Genomic DNA, 12,853 nt, shown 5'->3' with positions numbered 1-12,853 from the left:
AGGAGGCCATAATGCTTTTCTAACAACACTAGGAACATTTTTGGTATTTGGATGGATGTTTAGGGTTTATTTTTTCTTTAAAGAAAATGTATTCCTTTAAGTATGCTGGAACTGTCCTACAGTCAAAAACTTGATTACGAACTATGATGTATTTTAATGCTGCTGGATTCCAAGGCAGGCCTCATCCTTCAGAGAAGTACTAGTGGGTTCTCTGGAAAATCACCAACTCCATCATTTCACAGCTTTGGCCACCATTATCTGGTAAGGCTTGCAGGGGCAGGGGGGAGGGTGTGGGGAGGTTAACAAAAGTCCTTTCTTTCATATTCAAATTTCCGTGATGTAGCATGCTCATAATAAGAATGCTACTTTTGGCAAATTACTTTCCAACTAGCTTGCCCACTCCCTTTAAAAAGATATTTTTGGCAGCACCAGGTGGCATGCAGGGTCTGAGTTCCCCCCACCAGGGACTGAACCCTCAGCCCTGCAATGGAAGCACAGAGTCTTAACCACTGGACCACCAGGGAAGCTCCAAGCTCACCTCTTTTATCAAATGAAATGTTAGCCTCTAAGAATAACAATAATACAGAATTAAATGGAATGCCTCCACAGCTGTTTCAACTTTATATATGACAACTGTCGATTGACAATCTGACAATTCAAAAGGAATCAGTTAGGATTCAGTATTTATGACTTCATATTATGCTGTTTTTTCCAGAAACTTCACAAAAGCCAAAAAAACTTCAGACCCTTTAAGGTAAAACCTTATCCATCACCAACCACATTATTTATTAACACTATGCTCTTAAATCAACAGAAATCTAAACCTACAAACTAGGACCGTTCTACAACACCTGTTGGATGGGCCTCTCAAAAGGCACTCTCTAACTCTGAAAAAGCCTATGGGGTCACTGTCCATGACAATTTCTAGCCACTTTCGAGTTTGTTTTTTAAAGAAGAACGAGAAACGGAAAAGAGAAACAGCCAAGTCATTAAAATACGAAAATCTGAATGAATTTTGATCATTTTAATAAATATATATCCAGAAAACCTCACTTTATTACAACACATTCATATACAAGCATCTATCATCTAAGTTTTCAACATCAAATGTTTATCAAATATTGAAAATAAAGGACAAAACATCACTAGACTATTCAGCCATAACACAAGAACGGGTTTTAAAAATTGGTCCTTGTGGACATTGTCCAAATGACGATCCTACTCATACACTGTATGAATGAGACCTATATTTAATATTAATAGCAATAATTAAAAAAGCTTTATCTTGGAGAAACTGGGAGGACTTACTTATTTCCTCCATTTGGAATCTGGTTCCTGTGAAGCATTGTGTAAGGAGGCCCAAGTCAGTCAGTAACCTTGGAAATGGGAATAGAGTTTAGCAGGAGGAATTGGCTGGCATGGAAGGAAGGATGGTCAGAGGGGCCCCTCTGAACACTCTTGCCAATGTACACATGAAAAAAACGACTGAGAAAAATGTTGGCCAAATACATAGGAGCTTTTGCCGACTGAGTCCCATTTCTCCAAAATAACTTTCCCCAAACGAAAATCTTTACATTCTTTAAGATAAAACCTTATTGATCACCACATCATGTATTAACATTGTGCTTCGTAATCAACAGCAAAAGTCATATATAAAAAACCACATGCTTTTATAATCTAAACGAGTGAAATGATGCAAAACAGATTAAAGTATGATGCATGCTACTGGTTCATGAACTTCATTGGACAAGAAAACAAAACAGAACAACCCAAAACCCAGAAAACCCAAACCCCAGCAACAGACCGTTGCCACAGAAAAGCTTGAGCAGCTAAGTGCTGGTCCCTAACAGCTCTCTCTATTGTGTCCTCCATCCCTTTCGAAAAATGCCAAATCCAAAAGCAACTGGGCATCAAAAAATAAAGGAAGAACAGAGATGCTGAATCAAAAGTTGAACGCAATAGTTCGACGTTAAAGATTTCCAAACAATATTGATCCACCCTGTTTGTATTTTTTTTCCTGTTTGCTAAATCCCTGCTGTACTCTGATTTATCCTTAATTTTCACATTGGCAAAAATTAAGATAAAGTAAGGCACCAAAAATCGCCCTGTATAACACCTTTCTAAAAGCCTCATCACCCATCACAGGCAAGCCAGGAACTGGCAGGGATCACCCTCTACTTGTATCGTTGATTGTTGCCCCTAGTCAGCTGTTTCATTACCTCCTATCCTATTTCATCTGTCACACAAGACGGTTGAATCCAAATATTTAACAGCACCAGGAAGCCATTTCTCCTAGCTCCCTGTCCTCAGTCTTTTATTCAGAAGAAAAATACTGTATCATAGAGAAGCAGCAGACCTCCTTTGCTGGTTATATCAATTTGCTTACCAAATAACTACCTAATAAACTGGCAAACAGGTGGAAGGTTCATCGCCAGTGACAGGCTCCTTGCAGGTCGTGGAAATAGCACAAGGGCATGATGTCCCCCAGTCTAATCTGCTGATCTTCTCGGTAAGAAAACTAAGATATACGTTTAAGTGTTAAGTCAACTGTCTTCTTGGTAACGTCACCACATTTATGAGTAGCTCGCCGATGCCTACAATACAGATGTTTTATGCAATCTGCTCTCCAGGCAGTTAAACGACATGGCATGTTCATGGCATAATTGTATCAGTTGTACAAAACTATAAAATCCATTCAAAATAAAATTTATGAGAGCTAACTGATCATGCTGTGCATGCTTCAAAGTTTGCGTGAGAAGATGGCTCATATTTTACTTCCTTTGCTACAGCACAGCTTGTTACTCGGTGAAGGCTCCTTTTTCCTCAAGGACTTTTTCCAAGACTCACTTAAGCTGCTTTTTTCATTATATCCAGTCTCAAAATAATCATAAAATTGGCCTTTGCCCTCAAACGCAAGGTCATTGCCCACAGGTCCATGGCTCAGGGGGCCACCATCCCTGTTGGTGTCATCATTTACTTTCTCATCATTTAATTTGGCCTTTTCCTGAACACCAAGTGACCGGACGTTAGTAACAAAGATTTCACTGGCAGGGATCTGGCCATCACCCTTGTAAACAGGTGCGCTGCCTATATCAAAATCCACCTGGTGGGAACAGCTCGGTAAAGGCAGAGGGGGAGAGGAAGAGGAAGACGAGGAGGGGGAGGAAGAGGAGGCAGAGGTGGAGGCACTTCCGACATTAGCGTTGACCGAGAGGGGTAAATTTAGGTAGTGACCACCACATTCCTGGTACAAGCAGCAGGCATGAAATTTTTCACACTCCTCTTTGGCCATTCGAGGTCGTTTCCGGTAAGGACAGTCTTGAGCCATAAACCACTCCTGGGCAGAGGTGCCATTGAAAGAGCAGGCAGGAAAGCACCAGTTATTCTGCATGATAATTTCGCCATGGATCCTTTTCATCAGATTGTTTATAAGGACAGATCTTCGGAGGTACACTTCAGGATCATCGATAAACTTTAGCTTTTCTAAGGACATATAAAGGATGTGGGCTCGCTCCTCAAAGATTGAGATGGTCTAAAAATCAAAAAGGGAAGAGAAAACTTAGGAGGTGGCCTTTATTAAAATATTATCCCAGCACATTTCTCCCTTGGCAGTTTCTGGGCCTGGGGATGCTGTGGTCTGGTTTCCCTTGGGTTCATTTAGAGATGCTCTCCTGGGGGCTGCTAACATCTCCCCTTCCCAGCAGACTGGCTGGTGATGTTGAGCACTGGGGAATCCAGCCACAATGCAGACTTCAGCAGGGACAGGTCAGGATGTCCGCTCTTTTATGGTGAGGGGGATGGCAAAATGCACAAAATTAACCTATGCTGTTAGAAGTAAGGAGGGGGCTTCTTTGGAGAGCTGAGAAATGGTGACCAGAGAAGGACAGGGGCACCCTCTAAGTTGCTGGTTACGTTGTTTCTTTATCTGGATGCCAGTTACATGGCTATTTCACACTTTGTGAAATTCATCAAGCTGGGCCCTTATGACACTTGGGCCTTAATGTGCATGCTAAGTCGCTTCAGTCCTGTCTGACTCTGTGCGTCCCTATGGACTCTTTGCAACCCTCTGGACCATAGCCCGCCAGGCTCCTCTGTCCATGGGATTCTCCGGGCAAGAATACTGGAGTGGGTTGCCATGCCCTCCTCCAGGGGATCTTCCTGACCCAGGGATCGAACCTGTGTCACTTATGTCTCCTGCATGGACAAGCGGGCTCTTTACCAGTAGCGCCACCTGGGAAACTCTGGGCCTTTATGTGTGTGTATACAAATATACATGCACACACACATACTCATCTATTCTATGTCAATAAATGCTTTTTAGAAGATGCCAAGTTGCAGGTCATCATAAGTATATTTCAAGCCCTGGGTGAGACATCAAGGAGCATGAACTCATGCTGCCTGTGCTGTTTTTCTGGGTTTCATTCTTGCAATTATCTTTGCCTGATAGAGGGACAAAAATAAAGAGGCTCAAACCCTAAAGGGAGCTGCTGGTTGCAGGGCCAAAGTAGGCTTTTTCTGGAACTAGGTAGGAGAAGAGGTGCAGAGAGGAAATCGGAGGACTCACTCCCAGGCTGTGCAATGCCATTACTGTGTGATGGTTGGCACAGACGGGCAGCAGTCTGGAAAACTGCTACAGCCACAACTCAGAAACCAAAATGGACCTCAAATGCTTCTGTCCTGGGGCCCAGCTCTTCCAGGTCATTAAAAAAAAAAAAGCTAACCTCAGGAGCTGTGAATTAAACCAGCCCAAGCTGACCAAAGGCAGGAACTACACATACACGGAAAAGCCCAGCACCTGCCAATGCATGCTGATGTCCTCTTATGAGCAGGGTCAGAGCAACATCTAAAGGCTGGGGGTGGGGGTGGGGGGGCGGAGGAGATGGAGTGAGAAGAGGGGAAGATGAATTAGAAAAAAAATTAAACATCCTCTCTGCATTGCAAACACCTACGGCCTGGGTTATCCTCTCCTCGATTAAGTTAGCAGATAGTTTTTGAAAGAAGGTAACCATAGGAAAAGGAACTGGTATTTCAAAAGCTTAGACAGCCGGTTTTAGACTTCTGGGTGCTTTCCCGATCCTGGCGTTTCCTTCTTATTCACACACAAAAAAGTTAGCTTTGGTTTTTCTCCTGGGAATGTATTATGTATTTCCATAAACAAAACATATGTTATGAATGCACCATGAAGGACACTTCTACTTTCATGCACACATTCAAAGGCTAGGGAGTCCACTTCGGAGAGGTCAGGGAAAACCCTGGGTGTGGGCACACAGGTGACATTGGCCATGGGAGCCTGAGCTCAGAGACGGGGAGCAGGTCTGGAAAGAACAAGTGCATGTGAAAGCACCAGTCACCATGAACCCTTAACGCAATTTGAGAAAAATGAAATCATTAGTAAAAAAAAAAAAAGGCATTCCTTGGATTATATAATTCTGTTATTTCTGGACAGAGGAGTTCTTGCTGGCTCTCTCTTCAAATACTTGTGAAAAATAACACAGGACCCCAAAAAGTGACAACGATTAATACGGCCCTGCTGAGAAGCGGCTCATTTTCATTGCTTGGGTGGAACAATTTAATTTCTGGAAATGGATCAAGCAACTGTTACTAAGTATCTTAAACTCTTAATAAAAATAATGACTATTAAAAAAACATACTTTATGGCTACAGCTGCTGAGTGGTGGGTGAAAATCCTCTTCTTCCACATACTTCCTCTTAAAGTATGTGATCTTGGATGTTGTTATAGGATTTGAAATTCCCCTGTAATGTGATCCTGTGGTAATAAATCAGATATGACAAATGACATGCGGTTTGCCAGAGGTTCTCCAAACAAAATGCTTTTCTTTCCTTTCCTTCTAGAAGATAACTTGGCTACGTATTTGTCTGTACATGTGGTGATTAAAAACAAACATTAGTCTTAATAGTTGCTATCATGAGGAATCCTGTGACCCAGGCCAGGCAAGGATTTCTAGACAATTATAGAGGAAAATGACATATTTTAGCATTTACAAAATATTCAGAATTGTAATTCTATGCACAGGCAAACAGCAAAATTCAAAAAGGGAAGTAATGTAATAACTGAAATAATATTAGTATTTATCCAAATTATTTAAATTCATAATAACACCATTTTTCAAACAAATGTATCTTTAACTGTAAGCACTAATAACTGAGCAACTTTTAAATATTACTGGCTCTCAGTAAGTAAACAAATGACTATCTACACACTGGAGTTATAATATTCCTTGTTTCAAAACATGAAATTCAAATTTTTTTCATTTAAAATTAAACTTCAGGGCAACAAAAGTTCTCTTTGCTCTCAAAAATCCAACATATCAACCATGAATAAAAATAAGGTCTAATTTTCAAAGACCAAGCTTTTACTGCTTTTTAGCAAATCAGACATCACCAAGCACTTGTTTTCATTTTAGGTTTTTGGCTTTTTTTCCAATCTAGTAGCACACAAAAATCCAAAGGAACTCACTAAGGTGAGCATAGGAATAATGAATCCGGGAGAACATATTTTTTTCTGGGCTTACAAATTTTTCTACCTATAATACCAAAGCCAATTGTGTGCTTAATAAAAAGAAGAGCCACACAGCTGCTGGCCCAAAGGGCACATTCCTTTATGTCTCACGGGATAAAGATTTCATTGTCAAGCCCACCCAGGGCTTGTATAGCACTGAGACCCGTACAGTCCTAGGGGTTAGAAAATCGAATTGAAGAGTTTCAAGATCTGCTTTGGGTCTCTTAAAAATACAAATGCCTGACTTTTACCTGAAGCAGCAGCACGGGGAAACTCAGGTCTGCATGCGATTAACATCACCTCTGGTCCTTTCCTTGGGGCCTTCGAGTCCCCGGAGCACTCTCAGCTCAGAAGGGCACCCCAGACACCACCCTCATCTACCAGTCTGGCCACAGAGGGCGGCAGAGAAAGGTCAAAGGCCGTACCTGCCAGTGGGGGGCCGGCTCCCCTGTCTCCCTGCAGGGGAGCCTGGGCTGGCCCCGGGGGGCTCAGGCCTCCGTAGCTGTCAGCCTCCCATAGTGTCTGGTACCCAGCAATTTCAGCAGCTCCTTCCGAGACAATGGGCTCGCAGAATCTATTCATGGACAGAACCAGAGTCATCTCTGACAGCCTCAGATCTGAAAAAAGAAAAAAAAAAAAAGAAAAGAGCCCTAATCAAGAGCAAGCCAGGGCACGGCCTTGGCATCTCCCTTCCTTTGCTTTGGGAAACTTTTACTTCTTGCTCCTCCTCTTTGCCCTGAAACATTTTATTATTTTTTTCAAAGAAAAATGTCAGTAAACTCTCTTGCAGCTATTAGCTCAGCCTCTGTGTTCAGCAATCTGCATTTCATGGGCGGATCTTTAAAACCCCATTTCTTATTGTTCTCAGATTCCCCTCAGCCCTCTTCCAGACAGCTGCTTTGCCTTCTAAACACATTTTCCTCTGACCTTCCCGCAGAAAATGCACCGCTAAGAGGCAAGGCCAAAACCCTTGCCGCTTCCTTTCTATTAATAAGGCAAAATCAATTTTCTAGTCAAGTCCCCCGAGAGTCTCCTTTGATGAAATCCACTAATCAATCAAAAGAAAAGGCTGGGGGAGGCAGGAATCTTCACCAGAATTCCATCTGATGCTCTCAGGTTTGGTCTGTTCCACGTGCCCATGGCCCCCTCTTCCTCGGTTTCCGCAGGGCCAGTTCCCCTACAACATGTTGGGGCTCCCTCCACTTTCTTCTCCCAAAGCGAAGCAGACAGAGACACACTTGGTAGTTGTTTCCACCAGCCCTGATCGGCCTGAACTGGATCTGCCTCCAGTCAAAACACTGAGAGATGAAGACAGAAAATTGGCTCCAGTTTCCAGCCGTGAGTTGCAGTCCCACCGGAGCCAAGCACAACATCCACGGAGCAGGCGGAATATTAAACAGGAGCCAGGGCTCCGGGGCCAGAGGCAGCCGGCAACTCTGCACCGCGAAGCTCGACGCAAAGCAGAAACTTTCCAGGAGGCAGCACACCACTGCCCTCCGGTGCAGTTCACGCCCTTCCCTGGGGCCTGCGGGAGACTGGGAGGCCTCTCTGCTCTTAAGGTGCGCCCTGGGCTGCTCTGCACCTGGGGTGCTAGGGCGGTTCCCCTGGGGGTTCAGTGTCTTTACCTGGTCCGAAGTAGGGCTTGAGGTGGGGTCCAGAGTGAGTGCAAGGGGGAAGAAGCCCAAACACCTCGGGGCCAGAGATCAGGGTGACAGCTGAGCAGCCTCAGTGCCTTATTAACCGCCCGATTCCTTTGAGACCCAAACATCCACTCTCTCACTTTGCCATTTAAAGAACTGTCACAAAGAGTGATGTCAAGGTCTGCTCTCTTGAAGACTGATCTGTGTTTGAAAGACGCTAAGGGTCTAGTTCTTGCTTTCTTCTCCAAATTATACAGCTTGTAATGTTTGGGGGGTAAGGATAATCTACTATTGTCTTGTAGGAGACTATTATTACCTACATGTTAAAACAAGGGTCCACTTCCAGGTAAAGGAGGAAGGGCATCAGGGGAAGGGGAAATAGCTTAAGTGGAAGTGTCCTGGCTCTCCGAGAAGCTCTTGGCAGCAGTGACTCCATCCATCACCCAGGTTTCTCTCTGAGACCTGAAATTCTTTCCCAACCTCACTGAAGGAAGCCCGGCCTTCTGACATACAGGGGAGATGTCCAGGTCAGGGTCGACAATGAGGACTCAGCTGATCTGGGCTGCTAAACCACCTTTGTTGTTCAGTCACCCAGTCGGCCCGACTTTTTGTGACCCATGAACTGCAGCTAAGCCAGGCCTCCCTGTCTGAACCACCTAACCCTTTTCTTTTAAAAGTAGCAGCAAGGACTTGTTGGAAAACCTTATTTCAAGAAAAAAAAAAATTCTGTAAAAAGAAATGGTCAGACATGCCATTTATTCTGTTGAGTCATCAATCAAGAAATTTAGACCACACTGATTTCACAAACTAAGCCATTCTATCACCCAATAGAACGGATGCTCAAACTCAGCATCCAAAGCCTCATGATAATCTGTTCCCTGGAAGACTCTCATGAAATGGTCCCATTTCTTACCCTATTCTAAGAGACAGTTGTTATCAGGAAGTGCTACTGCCAGGAGCACAAGAATTATAGAGCTTTTTCTCAGAGTCCATAACCATGTCTCATTGACTGCAACTGTTAATTTCTCAATTGAAATTTACACTCACTTTTGTGTTGGATTCTGGGAATAAGAGCCACATTTTTTGCCTATGTGGAAATTTTATTACATATAAACTAAAGCAGGTTGACAAATCCATACCCGGTAAGACAAGAGAAACATTTGCAGGCCCCTAGCAGCAATTACCTTTGTTTAATAGGACATTATATGGGCCCTGTGCCGTTTTATGTTAGTAGGAGTTTGTTTATATTTTAATGACTTATCCTTGTATAGTTTTTTGGTTAAGGATTTCAGTGTTTCTTTTTGTTAGTATTGTTTCCGGCACATGAAATTCTACTCTTATGCATTTGAGCTTGAATCATGGCATAATAGTTTTTATCTTGGCTGTTTCTTCCTTTTATACTATCTAGTTTCAGTAAGTTTTTTTTTTTTTTAAATGGGAAACTTTTACACACAACATCCTCAATTGGAAAGGCTGAGTTCCACAAGTACTTTATATAAGTCTGAATAAAATATAAATAAGTTGGACTTATTTGGGAGCAGGGAGGAGATTTTGCAGTTGAGTCTTCCTAGTCTATTTAGAACTCACTGGGATGTTAGCAGATTAAGGAGGCAAGTTCAATGTTCATGATGAATTGGAGAATGGGGCACTCAGCCATGATATTGCATGATCGTTTTATTTGTATTTTGTGTACACATCCGGACTGTCATTTTTTCCCTCAGTACAATGAGATTTACATTGTAATTCTGCTACTGAGTTCAGAAGTTGAAATTCACAAATTTATGAGCTGTGAATACTAGATACATTCACAGAGATGCACATTTATGATAGATTTTGTTTTTCTAACATCAGAGGTGAGTGGATGCAAAAGAAAGGTATTAAAGTGTGTCTTGTCTATAAGAGGGTTTAAAAAATAAAAACTAGAAAGCCCTTAATCTTTTCTCCTCAGGCTCCTGCATGTCTGTTTTGTCAGCCAAGGGAAGGTAGCAGAATGACACCTCAAGCATTCCCTAAAGGCCGAGGGCTAAAGTGTCAAGTTTTGCCAGCAAATGTTCACAGTAAAGTTACCAGGCGGTTTTACACACTATGGTTCTTCCAGATGAGTTGGGCTGCTTCTCTCCTTGGAGCCATTATGATGCTAATAGGAGTGGCTGGCACAGAGAACAGGGTAGCTGCAGATTCAGTGATGCCTGCCATCCAACAGGGGATCTCAGTCATGCTTTGCCCACCCCATCCCTCTCATTCATCATTGGAAAACATTTTATTAAGAGCATTACAGCAGTTCAGAGGTCTAACTCCAATATTGAAAAGCATGGAAATAAAGAGCTGATATTTTCAATATATCTTTGAAGTTGTCAGTCTTAGATATCCTGCCCAGGTGGAATCAAGCCCTTGATCTGACATTGTCCCTAACAAGCTATCAACAGCTTAGGTTGGTGGTGGCAGGGTTTGGGTGAGTGGAATAAAATCTTTCAATCCTTCCAAATAGGCAGATGTCGCTTTTCTACCAGTCCCTGCAGTACACCTGTCTGCCCTGGGAGATACATTTCTCAGCTGCAGCTCTGAAAGGCCAAGAGATTTAGGTCGGATCCTGGGGTTGGGAATGGGGGTGCCAAACCAGAGGGGGATGAGGGTGGGGGTCCAAGCCCAGCCCGGGGCGCCAGGTCTCCCCATCCCACGCCCAAGACTGGGGGTCTGAGGTTTGGAGACCCACCCCCCTGCAGGCGGGCAGCAGCCGACGTTCCCACAGTGACACACCCCGGGGGTCGGGGGCCCTAGCCCAAGCCCCTCTGGGGGAAAAGCCGGCAGAGCTCCGCCGGCCGTCGGCCGCGGGAGAAAGTAAACACCACCCCAAGTGTCTGGGAACAAAGGCAAGTTGTCTCCACGGTGCTGGAGCCGTGCGCCTCTCCTGAAGAATAAGAGCTGTGATTACTCTTTCTTTTCTTCTTTTTTTTTTAAACCAAGTTTCCTTCTAAGGGAAATAAACACCAAAGGTAGGATTCCAAGGAAATGACTCACGGCGGTTGGCAGGGCTCTGGCGAGGCTGGCCCCGGCCCGCGCTCCAGCCCGCAGCAGATGCCTGCCCGGCCCTCCCTTCCCTCGCCGGCCAAACCCGCCCGGAGCCCCGGGGCTGCGGGAGCGCCCTCCGCCTCTGCGGGGCCCGAGCGGCCAGGAGTCGGCCGGCGCCTCCCGCCCGGCCCGCGCCACCCTCGGCCCGCGCGGCCGCCTCTCCTCCCCCCTCCACCCGCCCCCCGCCGCCTCTGCGGTCCCGGCCGGGCACACTCCGGAAAGTTGCTAGGGCCGCGGAGGCGGGAGGGGAGGAAGGGAGGAGAGAGGCGGAGGCGTGGACCAGGCGGGCAGCAACCGGGCCCGCCAGGGAGGTGAGCTGAGGACAGAGGAGCCGCCGCCGCCGCCCGCAGCGCGGCCCGGCTGCCGGGGAGGGTGCGGGGGCGGAGGTGGCGGGGGGGGGGGGGGGGGGGGGACAGAAGGTGTCAGCTCTTGCAGCTCTTCCTTTTTCTTGCAAACGCGCGCTCTTGACATCCACCGTCCTTCCCTCCCCACCTGCCAACCGCCGCGGCGTTATCCAGACCTTGGGGGGGGGGGGGCAGCATGCCTCCTGACTGCACCCGGGGACAGGCGACTAAGCGGCTGCTGAGGACCCCGGGGTGTCACCGGAGCCGCGGTCCCCACCGGCCCCTAGAGTCGGCTCGGTGAGCGCGCGGGCGGCGGCCGCTCCCGCCGGGTACAGGCTCCGCGGCACACGCCAGCCCAGCGGAGAAAAGCCCGCGCCGCCTCCGCGCGCAGCGGCTCCCCGGCTTCTCCCCTCCTTCCATCCCTCCACCCCCGCCAACGGCCGCCCGGGTCCCGCTCCGGCCGGTGCGCGCCCACTCGGCGGGGGGCGCGGGGGAGCCGGTCTGCGACCGCAGACGCCCGAGGGCACCGGCCGTCGCCCTCCAACCCGGCCCGGCCTCTCCGCCCCCGGCCGCCGCCCGCGCCCAGCCCGGCTCTTACCGCGGGGTCAGCCGGGAGGCGGCGGCGGCGGCCGCGGCGCTCGAGCTGCTGCTGGCCCGCTCCGGGCTCGGCGCCAGCCCGGCCGCCGGTGCACACTCCGCGCGCTCGGGGCCCGGCCCGGTCCGGTCCGGGGAGGCGCGGGTGCTGGTGCTGGTGGCGGCCGCGGGTGCGCGGCGGGCGAGGGTCCCGGCAGGTCCCGCCGCCGCGACTGGGGCGCCGCGCCGCCGTCGCTGCAGACGGTTATGGTAATGAGCGGCTCTGTCTAGCGAGAAGCGTGTGAAACCCGTCAATCCTGTTTGCCATTTCCCCGTGGATTTCCGAGGAGAGGTTCTGCACGATGCCCCCAGGGTGAGCGAGGCAACATGACAAGCGCGCCCGCTCGCCTCCCTCCTTCCCTCCCTCCCGCCGCCGCCGCCGCCGCCGCTCCTTCGGCAGCACACGGGGCGCCCTCCCCTCGCCCCCACCCCAGCCCGCCCCCTGCCTCCTTCCCTCCTTCCCGCCCTCCCGTCCCTCCTCTCCCCTCCCCTCCCGGTGCCCGGGGACACGCGGGCCCAGCTCCAGCCCGCAGCCCCGACCCCACGAGCTCCCGGGCTCTGGCCCCTTCGCCCTGGGGGGCTTGGCTGCAGCCGAAGAATATATTCACCCTGCAACCTTCTGAGATGTCTTCTCTCTTTTTAAAAAA

At 47.8% G+C, this 12,853-nt stretch overlaps 1 protein-coding gene across 3 annotated transcripts; it reads right to left on the bottom strand.

Moving 5' to 3' along the window:
- Positions 1–762: 762 nt before the first annotated feature.
- On the bottom strand, positions 763–12,261 carry SERTAD4 (SERTA domain containing 4). Of its 3 annotated transcripts, none has more exons than XM_020887616.2 (4): positions 12,172–12,261; positions 6,946–7,137; positions 5,652–5,767; positions 763–3,532 (listed from the first exon to the last, which is right to left on the bottom strand). In XM_020887616.2, exons 2-4 carry the CDS (start codon positions 7,118–7,120, stop codon positions 2,765–2,767), a joined length of 1,059 nt encoding a protein of 352 aa, XP_020743275.2. In that variant the 5' UTR covers positions 7,121–7,137; positions 12,172–12,261; the 3' UTR covers positions 763–2,764. The 3 variants fall into 3 exon arrangements, with proteins under 3 accessions (XP_020743275.2, XP_020743274.2, XP_020743276.2); XM_020887615.2 differs by lacking the exon at positions 12,172–12,261 and adding an exon at positions 11,179–11,240; XM_020887617.2 differs by lacking the exon at positions 12,172–12,261 and adding an exon at positions 7,613–11,215.
- Positions 12,262–12,853: the final 592 nt, after the last annotated feature.

Source organism: Odocoileus virginianus, chromosome 11 (genome assembly GCF_023699985.2).
Source record: "Odocoileus virginianus isolate 20LAN1187 ecotype Illinois chromosome 11, Ovbor_1.2, whole genome shotgun sequence".
Lineage (NCBI taxonomy): Eukaryota > Metazoa > Chordata > Mammalia > Artiodactyla > Cervidae > Odocoileus > Odocoileus virginianus.
The sequence above is the reverse complement of the archived record's forward strand: the minus strand, read 5'-3'. Positions and strand labels throughout refer to the sequence as shown.